At 44.5% G+C, this 12091-nt stretch overlaps 2 protein-coding genes across 2 annotated transcripts; one reads left to right on the plus strand and one right to left on the minus strand.

The window, feature by feature from the left end:
- Positions 1–5532: 5532 nt before the first annotated feature.
- Positions 5533–7210, plus strand: N7516_003906 (MFS transporter; the record flags this gene model as incomplete). The annotated part of the gene is made up of 6 exons (XM_057216626.1): positions 5533–5635; positions 5698–5721; positions 5786–5857; positions 5916–6443; positions 6560–6720; positions 6824–7210. The coding sequence occupies 6 exons, from the start codon at positions 5533–5535 to the stop codon at positions 7208–7210; spliced, it is 1275 nt and encodes a 424-aa protein (XP_057078509.1).
- A 322-nt stretch (positions 7211–7532) lies between these two features.
- Positions 7533–11114, minus strand: N7516_003907 (uncharacterized protein; the record flags this gene model as incomplete). The annotated part of the gene is made up of 2 exons (XM_057216627.1): positions 7533–7911; positions 7966–11114. The coding sequence occupies 2 exons, from the start codon at positions 11112–11114 to the stop codon at positions 7533–7535; spliced, it is 3528 nt and encodes a 1175-aa protein (XP_057078510.1).
- Between the last annotated feature and the right edge of the window lie 977 nt (positions 11115–12091).

Below are 12091 nucleotides of genomic sequence, written 5' to 3' on the forward strand. Positions count from 1 at the left end.
AAATAGGAGAAAGCTATAAAGGCTAACCCTACTTAGAAGGCCTAGGTTGATAAGAGACGTTAAGAAAACCTAGTACAATAGGGGAAGGCAGCGTAGTAAGCAAATGCTACCCTTAATGATAAAGAGGATGACTTATTATATAGGTTCTTCTCTATATAGGTAGGAAAACCCTAGGCCGGCGAGCTAAAGGAAGGCAAGCCATAGGCCGGCGTGCCAAAGATAGGTAAGCCTTAGGCAGCCAAGCCATAGGCCGGCGTGCTAAAGGCAGGTAAGCTATAGGAAACCAAGCTATAGGCCGGCGAGCCTTAGGCTAGCAAGCAAATTCCAACCTCTACCACCATTATATCCACCCAAATCCACGAAGCCGAACTAATTAGACGGAGATAGGTAGTCGATACCGGCGCGTAAATATATATCTATAACAATCGGGAGTTATTTAAAACTTTCGAAGATATATAGAGCAGTATCAGGGTAGGAGATACGAAAATAAGTATCAATAGGGTAGGCACTATAGTAATCTATAGTATCAGCGTAGTCGATAGCAGCAAAGCAGTCAAAATAAAGCTATACAACACTAAGTACTCGCCCAATTTCTATAGTAATCTAATATCTAATAGATTAATAATAAAGGCGGGGATAGTAATAAACTTCAGAAAGAACTATATTAAAACAACTACTAGAAAACCGGTATATAGAGTATATTAGGATTAAAAGTTAATATAGTTAAAACAACCTAAAGAATTAGCCTTTACTATAAAGAAGTTAGTAAGTAAGCTAAAGTCAGAAGCTTTAATCCAAACTTAGTATAGGCGCCTAGGCTATATTAGTTAGTAACGTCTTACTAAGCTAGTAGAGATAACTAAGGGGATTACTATTAAAAGCAACCTTAGTAATAAGTAGGTATATAAAGCTTATCAATTAGTAGATACCCCGAAGTAAATCTCTTACCGGAAAATAGGCTAAGTATATAGTATATTTAGATATATCTACTTCGATCTAGTATAGAATCAAACTACTTATAATAGATATATCTAGATAACGCATTTTTACCTTAATAGTATTAAGTGCTACTTTATCTTTATATATACTAAGAAAAGTAAATACTAAATAGTTATTAGGAAGTTCCTAGTATTAATTAAGAACTAGCTAAAGATCGAGATTAGAGTATTCTACTATAATAATAAGCGGAGTACGGGTCTTAAGGTTAAAATAATAATAGAGGCCGAGGGATATATAATTAAGTATTCGCTACCTAGCTTACCGGAGATAAATAGTCCTACTAAGAGATCTAGGGGGATAGTAGTAAGAACTACTAGAGTTCTAATTAATAATATAGATCTCCCTAAGAACCTATAGCTAGAGGTAATATATATAGTAGTATATATCCTTAATAGGACTCCGATAAAGATTAGAGATTAATAGATTATACCTTAGAAAGAACTAATAAAGTATACCGTACTAGATAGTATCTATCACTAAGAGATTAACCTTTTAAATATAAGATTATATAGCTATCTAACGTACTCGAGAATCATTAAGAGAGTATAATTAGATAAGATAGCACCTAGAATAGAGATAGGATATCTCGTAGGATATATCTCTAAGAACCTATATAAAGTATAGTTTTCCTATAAAGGACGTACTAGTATAGGAAGGGTAGACGTCGTTAGAGATACCGTTTTCGATAAATTAAGGAGGTATTCGAAATCGACGTCGATACCTAAGGAAGAAGATGCTATTAGTACCATAATAGATAGACTAGGTATATAGCCATAGGTACTTACTAATAATAAAGTATAGGCTAAGATCAGCACCTAGATAGAGATACCGAGATCGATAGCTAGGATAGTACTATATAATAAAACTAAGTATACTAAGCAAGCTAGAGATAATGTAGATGATATAGTTAATATAGTTGATACAGCTGATGATATAGCTAATAATATAGTTGATATAGCTGATAATATAGCTGATGCTATAGTTGATATAGATAATAAAGAGGTTAGGCAGAGAACCCTACTATAGATTAGAAAGGAAGTAGCTAGATTACCTACCCCGCAGTCAATAATCAGACTAAGGGAGTAAACAATAGGAGAGCAAACAAATCCATAGAGAGGCCTACTAGGAAGCTTCCTAGATATACCATCCTCCCCACTACTATTAAAACTAGCCTTAGTATCCCTAAATCCATCGAATCTAGAACCCAGAGGAGCACTATTATCGTCGCTAGATCCGATCTCCGTAATCCCGTCGATCGAAACTAGGAGGGTAGATAGGGATATAGAAGTAAGAGATAATAAAGTAAGTAATAACAAAGTAGAGATAGAGAGATAGCTATAAAGGGAAATAGTATATTCGCCGTCACCGGTACTATCACCATCCTATTAAGAGCAGTCCTATCGAGAGTAGTCCTATCGAGAGTAGTCCTATTGAGAGTAGTCCTATCGAGACTACCGAGCGTTATCCTAACTATCATCATTATCCTAACGAGCACTAAGGGATATATCAGGTAATATCGATATATTAAATATTATTACCGGTAGTAGATCTAGGAGACTAAGGACGGATCTAGATTATACTATATACCTATCTCTCGATAATAATCAAAATAATCCACTAAGCTTACTTTATACCTTCTCTATAGGTATAAGCAAAAGATTCGATAAGAAGCTTTACCGAGATAAACTTCCCCCGCTACTAGAGAACTAGGTATAGATCAAGAAGCATTAGTTCGGAGAAGGATTTATAGTAGCGGTAAGCTTCGAAGTCTAGATACTAGAGAAGAAAGAGACCTATACTAAGGTACTAATTCCGAATCAAAGAGGAATCTAGGTACTACCTTTAAAATAGGTCTTTACCTATAAATTCGATATAGATAGATTTCTTAAGAAATTTAAAGCGAGAATCTACGTTAGAGGTAATCTTTAATAGATATCGATAGAAGAGAAAAGGGTAGCTACCCTAGCTATTAAAATAGTAAGAGTAATCTTTACCTTAGTAGTAGCTTTTAATCTCGATATAATATAGAGAGACGTAGTTAATATATTCCTAAACTTAGTACTTTAAAGTAAGGTTTATACTAAATACCTATAAGGATTTAAAGTATAAGGATAATACTAGCTACTCTATAGAGCTCTCTATAGCTTACGAATATTACTAAGATTATAGTAGTAAGAAGTAATAAGGATACTAGTAAAGCTAGGTCTTACCCCGGTACCGGAAGATCCGTATATCTTTATTAAGAATAGTATTATCGTCTTCTTTTATATAGACGATATTATTATTATAAACTATCTAGATCCTTACTATACTAAATAGGTAGCTAAGCTAGATAACGATATTAAGAAGTAATAGGAATTATAAAAACTAAAAGTAAACTAGTTCTTAAACATCCGTATTATTAGAGATAGAGATTAGATAAAACTCTAGCTATACTAAGATAGCTATATTAAAAGTATAGTAGCTAAGTATAGCTTAATTACTACTAAGAAGATAGGGTCCCTAATAAGTATAGGGACGGGGATTAAACCCCTTCTTCTATTCGACGGAGTAGCTACTATAAGCTAGATTTATAGCTACTAAGCTAAAGTTAGATCCGCCTAGTATACTACTACTATCTCTAGGCTAGATACCGCTAAAGCTATAGCTAAACTAGCTAAATTCCTAATAAACCCTAGTCCGAAGTATATCGATACTATCGACTAAGTGATTTAATACCTTTATAAAACTAAGTTCTAGGCTATTAAATATAGCACTAGAAACGAAAACCTCGGTTTAGACGAAATAAAGGGTCTCTAGTTTGCTATAAAGTCAGTTGAATTTATAAGCGATACTTCGTTCGGAGATAATAAAGATAGGAAGAGTTCGGAAGGTTATATCTATAAGTTATACGGCGGTCTAATCAATTAGAAAGCATCGAAGTAAAAGATAGTAATAATATCGATAACTAAGGCAGAGCTTCTTACTCTAGTAGAAGCCGGAAAAACCGTCTAATAGTAGCGCTAAGTCCTTAAAGCACTAGACTTCTAACTAGATCATCCCTTATCTATTATATACGATAATTAGTAGATAGTCGATCTACTAATAAAGGAAGGATTAACGATATATACGAAGCTACGGTATATAGATATTAATCGATCCTAGATAAAGTAAGAAGTTAGTATAGGTAGAGTCAAAGTAGACTAGGTTCTAACTATAGCTATACCTATAGATAGACTTATAAAGGCGCTTCTAAGATAGAAGCAGTATCTCTTCCGAGAGATGATTAGGATGAGAGAAATCAGGCATCTAATTCATCTAGAAGAAGTAGAAAAGAAGTAAAGAAATGAAGGATTTGGCAGCTCTAAAAGCTAGGAAAATGTAGGCTTTAAGAGCTAGGGGGTGTGTCAAATTACAAGGTTGTATATATGGGATGATATAGATTATATAATCTAGCTTAGTCATAAACCGCACAGAAACAGCAGTTTCTATTATGTAGAAAATGCAGAGTTCTCGATATCAGCCCTGAGGTCCATACATTTCAATACGTCAGATTTCTATCAAGGAACCTTGTGAATATCCAATTGGAAATGATTTCGCGATAATTCATGCCTGATGTATCAGGCCAGACCTATCAGCCTTAAGGGGTCGAGGCATCAAGGCATCAAGGCACCGAATATGAGATTTGGGGCAGTAAGGCACCGAGGCTCCAATCAGTTTTCACATTATCTTCCAAGGTACTTGTAGCCTTGGAAGACTCGCACGATTCTTCTCTCTGAGAAGAATGAGCACCTAGGGACTGGCTTTATTTTCTGCCCCACGTTACAACCGTCTCATGTGGAATTGAGCTTTCTCATGGCGAGGCTATTATGTATTAGGAGGGCGGATGGGGGGCCAAATCTGCCCCATTTAGAACACATTCAAGTGTATTCACCGTTAGGTTAATGGCTTTCGGTGTCCACCCGAAAACTTCTCGTTTGCCATATGATTTAGTACATCCTCCAGCAAAACGACCTTGACCTATCTCCTGTACTGAACCAATTTTCCAATATATGAGGATCCAGGACCATCCACCAGTCCCGGCCCACGCTCTTTGACTTTATCGCAAGAATCAGGTCCCTGCCGCATGCAACGATTTCGACGAACCTGCGCCGTCGCGCGTTTCGACGATCATGTGATCGGTGACATGCACAAAAGCTCAAATGTACTGGAAACAATAGTAATGTAGTCCGTGCTCAGTGTCAACGTTGTCAACAAGCCGGACGGAGGTGTGTATACAGCCATAGGCGATCCCACATATCACGAGCGAGTTCCATTCTCTTGACGACGTAGGATGGTACGGCAGTGCTTATCTCCTGGCCAAGTATGGCTCTCCTCTCCTTGACCTTGCTGCTCAACTGTACGAACAGACTAGCTAATACCATAATTAGCTGTGCTCTCCAGCCCCTGGCTGGTAAATTGTATACGCAAACAGTTTTGAAGTACACTTTCTTTTCCTTCCTCTGTCTTTTTGAACTGGGCTCGTTGCTATGCGGTGCCGCAAACTCCTCCACCATGTTGATTGTGGGACGGGCCGTTGCAGGAATGGGAGGTTCAGGCCTCGTCAACGGATCCCTCACGATTCTCTCAACAGCTGCTCCTAAGCACCAGCAACCAGGTAAGTAAACAAACTCTGGAGGTCTTATGATTGCCGTGTATGGGCTGACAACGCATATAAAGTTTTGATCGGAGTGATGATGGGTCGTAAGTCATCCGACGATCTGATATACCTCTGACGGACCATTCGTCGTCTGACAATATGTTTCAGTTAGTCAGATTGCCATCGTCTGTGGACCACTGCTCGGAGGCGCGTTCACTCAACACGCCACCTGGCGATGGTGTATGTTGACCTTTTGGCTTTTATACTATCGGTGTCCAAGTCCTCGTTTGAATTACAGGCTTTTATATCAATCTCCCCATCGGGGCTGTCGCTGCATTCCTCCTTCTCGTCATCACTATACCCAACCGAATTCCATCCGCCGCTGGCGAACTCTCGACCGACAAACCAATGACCAATGCCAAATCTATACTTCGTAAACTAGACCTTGTAGGCTTCGTGGTCTTCGCAGCCTTCGCAACCATAATTTCCCTCGCACTAGAGTGGGGAGGATCGACCTACAATTGGCGAAGTTCCGTCATCATCGGCCTGTTCTGTGGCGGAGGGTTTGCTCTGATTGCATTCGTGATATGGGAGCGTCATGTTGGCGATGCGGTTGCCATGATTCCTGGTTCGGTCGCCGGTAAACGACAAGTATGGTGCTCTTGCCTCTTCATGGGCTTCTTTTCCGGCTCCTTGCTTGTCTTTTCCTACTACCTACCCATTTACTTCCAGGCTGTGAAAGATGTTTCCCCCACACTGAGTGGTGTGTACATGTTGCCTGGAATTCTTGGGCAGGTCGTTATGGCTATGGTTTCGGGATTCGTAAGTAAGTGAAACTCACCTACACATACGTTCCACCACGTCCATTCCCGTGTCTCTTCTCCACCACGATCGTATGTCATCGGGCTCGGATCGCGTGTATACTGACATGTAAGGCAACAGTCGGAGAGACGGGATACTACTTGCCCTGGGCCCTAGGCAGCGCTATTCTCGTCGCCATAGGCGCTGGTCTAGTATCCACCTTCCAGCCGCATACATCAACTGTGAAATGGGTGATGTACCAATTCATCGCGGGCTTCGGTCGTGGGTGTGGAATGCAGACGGTAAGCTATTATCGGTTTTATCATCTCTCATATTATCGTCTTTCTGTCAAAACAAGAAGCGCATGGAACAGCTAGAGGCTAACATCAATACTCCACCTACCAGCCCATCATCGCCATCCAAAACACACTTTCCCCCGAACAGGTTGCCCTCGGAACTTCTCTCGCCATCTTTGGACAGACATTTGGAGGATCGCTCTTCCTTAACTTCGTTAACCTTGTCTTTGGGTCCGGTCTGAGCACTGGCCTGAGCGAGTGTGCGCCCGCCGTCGACAGGCAGGCCGTGACTGCAGCGGGGGCGACGGCGTTCAGAGATGTGGTCAGCAAGAAGAACCTTCAAGGGGTTTTGAGCGCTTACAGTTTGGCGGTCGATCATACTTTTTATTTAACAGTAGGCGCTTCGGTGTCCACGTTCGTGTTTGCCTTTGGAATGGGGTGGCGGAAGATTAAAACCAAAGACGACACTGAGGCTATGTCTAAGAGTGGTGCTTGACCTCGTTACAAGATACCGGTGGACAGATTACCATGCTGTTAACATTTATTTACTCATATAGTTAATGTCAACCTCAAAAGTTCTATATAGTATTGCCCGCAACCCATGTCTAGTGTACTTCTGGTCACCGTGGCTAGGTCGCTGGCATCTATCAACATCAGTTACTCTTTCTGATAGTTCAGTCCACCACCTGGCCGTCAGGTCACATCGTGCTTTTAAAATATATAACGATAATAATCATTAAGCGAAAAATCTGATTCTCCTGCAATGAAGCCACTGGAGGGGGTAAGGAACTTAGAATGGCCCAAAGCTTTCGATTGAATCAGCGTCTGGCCCGCTCGGTGGCTGCAGCGCTCGGCCTTAGTCCATTGTTAGGACCAGGCGCTGTCCTGGTTCCGCCGGACGGTGACGCACTCCGGGAAGGGGCTGCAGATGCCGGGGCAGAACGATTGTGCGCCATGTGCGCCTTCACAAGGTGGCCCGCAGCCAGGGCAGCACATAGGGAAAGCTCTCCAGCGAGAACAGCGCCTCCGATGATGCGCGCAAGTCGACGTGCATTCTCACCGGGCGTGGTCGGGTGTGATCCACGGACACCAAGCATGTCGAGCATTGCTCCTTGGGGCTCCAGGATGGTACCACCACCCAAGGTACCAACTTCAATAGACGGCATGGAGACGGAAATTTGAAGCGATCCACGGAGACTAAACGGGCAAGGTTAGCGAATGGGTCCGAGTCAGCAGCCGCTTTCAACCTACTTATTCATGAGGGTTATGCAGTTAGCACTCTCTACGACCTGCGCCGGATCCTGCCCTGTAGCAATAAAAATGGCTGCGGTGAGATTTGCAGCTTGGGCGTTGAAGCCGCCGATTGAGCCAGCCATGGCTGACCCAATTAGGTTTTTCGACACGTTGAGCTGAACCATGCTATCCACGTCGCTTTTCAAAACATCCCTAACAACGTTCGCCGGGATAATGGCTTCGGCCACAATGCCTTTGCCCCGTCCGTCGATCCAATTCAAAGCAGAAGGTTTCTTGTCCGTACAGTAATTTCCTGACAGCGTAACGATGTTCATATCGCTGAACCCTGCCTCAGTCGCCATTACATTCAGGGCATGCTCCACACCCTTAGAAATCATGTTCATTCCCATGGCGTCGCCAGTGGTGGTCTTGAATCGAATATACAAGTTGGTACCAGCAATAGTGGTCCGCATGCTCTTCAAGCGCGCAAATCTGCTCGTCGAGTTAAAGGCTTCTTTCATCACGGTCTGACCGACGTCCGAGTCAAGCCAGATTTTTGCAGCACCAGCCCTTTCAAGGACCTCGAAGCGCACACACGGGCCTCGTGTCATACCGTCACCGGTTAGGACTGTCACGGCACCGCCACCCAGGTTGATTGCCTTGCTGCCACGGCTGGGGCTGGCGACCAGAACGCCCTCAGTTGTTGCCATAGGGATGAAATAACTCTTGCCGTCGATGACTATAGGACCAGCGACGCCAACAGGGACCGGCATATAACCAATGACGTTCTCGCAACACGCACCGAGAACACGTTCCCAGGCGTAGTTTTCGTACGGCAGCTTTGAGTCTTCTAGCATCTTTGTAAGCTCTGCGGTAGCCGGTGTCCTCGAAATGATAGAGCGGCGAACCTTCACGGCTCGAGTGCAGTCTTTTAGGCTTTTCTCTAGTGCATACCCGGGAATCTTGCCCCGTAAAGATAAGGCAACGACATCCTCATCGTTCAACTCGCTGATCGTCGTTTCTTTTAGCAAATTGTCTAGTTCGACTTGTGTGCGAGACACTGGAAGTTCCCTAGTGGCTGCTGGTTCTTGTACTCGCTTAGTGACAATTGGAGGTGCTTTTACCGACGCTAATAAGGCCTCGCCGTTATGGTCGGTAGTGATAGGAGTCAAGTGTTCTGTTTGAGAAATCTGGTGACTTAAATGAAGCTGAGGGGTCAGGTTCTGGGCAGCGTTGAACCTTTCAGCCTGAGCAAGTTCCACTGAATCGACCGGGTAACTCGGAAGATTGGGGTCTTTGATTCCCAGCCTGGTAGCCTTGAACAGATAGCTGTTTAGAGCCACACTTAGGGCAAGTGCCACAAATACCCATTTGGAGAGGACGGGATCTTCGAGGCTGGTAAGCAGGCCACCGACCATTTTTCTACCAACTCCATACTCGTGTAGCTGCGATGGGGAACCTGTCGACGCGTACTGACTAGCGCTAGTCTTCACGGAGTGTGAGGCGGCACGACGAACTGAAGGATACTCCAGTTCGTACTTGATAGGAGGGAGGATAGTGACCACAGTCGATTGACCGCGCCCCCTTACCTGGAAAAGTAGTTCATCCAGCCCATTTCCAGCTACCTTAAAGGGCTCAAGCGGGGGTGTCATGACCGCTCCGCTCAGGTTTTCAGTCCAAGATGATATACTAGACAACGATGCACTAGAAGAGGCTTGGAAAGGGATGGAGCAGATGTTGACAAGGTTGATGGCAAAGAAACCCATAACCATCCAGAACTTGAACTTTGGAATACTGCTGCCCTTCATGTCCTTGCTAAACAAGTATACACTCGCACTGTCCTGGAGATCATTGCTCTTGGCTACACTCTCGGCTGTCCGTCGACTGAGACCCTCGTCTTCTAACGCGTGCCGCGTGTTGGTATGACGTTTGATACGGTTGACCTCCAGCTTGATAGAAAGAATAGCGGTGTAGAAGGTAAATAGTAGCAGGCAGTCGAAGAAGAGGATTAATGCAGCTAGGACACAGAAGTCCTGTAGCCCACCCTGCACGCCCGAGGCAGCACCGACAACTAGGAGCAAGATCTCGACCACGTAGTGGTACACGATATCGTAACCCTTCTCCCGAATGGCGCTCCGTACGGCATACTGAATGGTACTTTCGGTGATAGCGGCCGCGCTACCCTGGTGAGCCTGAGTCTTATAGGGCTTTCGGTGCTCTATGGCATGAGATAAAACAGCTCTGGTCAGAGTAATGCTCTTCTCAAAGCCAACGATCACAACCAGGAAGGGAAGGCCTTCGGATAGCAACCTCATGCTCATCGGAACCCCGAGTCTTATGGTCACTTCGAGGGCCAGCAAGAAGGCAAAGGTCGATGACAAAAGGACGCTCGTAGCAAGCCAAACTTTCGATCCCAACTTCTTCAAGCTCAGGAAAAGTGAGAGGAAAGTCAAGTGCATCGATATGTAGCCTAGCACCATGACAATAACATCGAGCGTTTGAGCGCTCTTGACAAGATCAAGAGACTCTGTCCAGATATCGTGGGCCCATTGAGTAAGGCTGCCTTTTGTGTGAGCCCTGGCAGCCTTCATGATCCACATCTGGCGCTCCATCTCGACGACTTCCGTCTCGAGCGATTTTCGGTCGGGACTATTGTTGGGGATCTGCTGCACAGCAGCCACCAGTTCGGGCGCGTTGTTGTATTGAACAGACAAGGCGAAAGTCTTATCTTTCGAATAGGCGGTCAAAGGGTTCGACGTTGAGGGAAGGTGAATCACAGATAGGTTTACAGGGAGAGGAGCAAAGGACGCTGTGGCGGTTTGGGATGCCTCCGCATACGATCCCGGGAATACCAAGGTTATTAGTGCTTGGTGGTTGAGATCCTCGAGAACCTCTGTATCCGTGTCGAAGCTCTGCCACTTCCAGCCATTCAGTGGGCCGGTGATCAAGCTCCGGCTTCCTGCGACCAAAGAGCCCCATTCTGCTTTGCCAACATTTCCGGGGCCATGGAAAAAGCTGTCTTTGAGTAGTCCAACGTATGCGGTACTAGCTAAGATAGCTATGGTGCAAACGGTATGGATCGGGTGTAGACAGGTAGTTTTGGCTAGAAATTGGAGGGTCGAGGTCACTGCCCGGTTGCCCCAGCGTAGGGGTTGCTGTTGGTCCATTGATTCACCACCGCGAAAGCGAGAGGGTAGTAACGACGAAGCAACCATGCTGCAACTCCTTTACTGCAGCTTGTAGCAGTACTTATAGTCCCTGAGGGGTGAATCTCGTCAGCTCTTGGAATGGATAGGCAAGAGCCTGCATCGCTTTGGCTCGCAAAAGCACCTAAATCTAGAATTGGGGTGTGAGAGGAATCACATACCTCCAAAAACGAATGAGCAGCCTGACCAGGTAGATATGACCTGCCGTCGTAGATTATGGGAAGCTTGTTCAGCCGAAGGGATTGGGGGAAGCGACAACGGAACAGCTCCTAAGTAGAAAAGTACCTAAGTAGCAAACGGCGCGCCCCTGAGGCAGCGGAAAAACTCGATCCAAAATCATTCCGGCATCCCATATCCCTGCATCTGGTCCACCTCTGTGAATGGATAGATTACCGCTCTGTGTCAACTGCTGCCTACGGTCAAATCGGAAAGAGATAACCTTGGAACCAAATGGAGGCCCGGTACGGAGTACTAGTATTTGTGTTTATATTTATATTTATATTCTTTTTCCATGAAAGGAATGTGGTGGCACCAAGGACTGGCTCTGATATATGACCTAGTATTAATTGAGGTCGATTTGGGGCCGTCGTCGATCACGCCCGGGCGAGGCCGCCTCTTTACGGAGTGACCTTTCAAACCTTAGAATTTTTGGTTGGATAAGTATCAGGGATATATTGGGCCTTTTCCACAACGAAAGAATATGACACACAAAACACTATTTTCAGAACGACTACTTACGTAGGTAGGCATTGGTATTACCCTGCCTATGAAAAGCCAGGGAGAGCCAACACCCACGATATTAGGCAACAACCTGAACAAGATAGGCGAGAAATCAGTTTGGAGTATTCAGTGGGACCTCAGTACGGGTGTCTCCACTCGGCGTCTCTCGGTCTTAGTTCGATGCCTGCGGAGTTATCCGGGCCTTATTGAATCCGTGC

Source organism: Penicillium verrucosum, assembly GCF_028828655.1.
Source record: "Penicillium verrucosum strain IBT 35672 chromosome Unknown utg000001l_segment0_segment0, whole genome shotgun sequence".
NCBI lineage: Eukaryota > Fungi > Ascomycota > Eurotiomycetes > Eurotiales > Aspergillaceae > Penicillium > Penicillium verrucosum.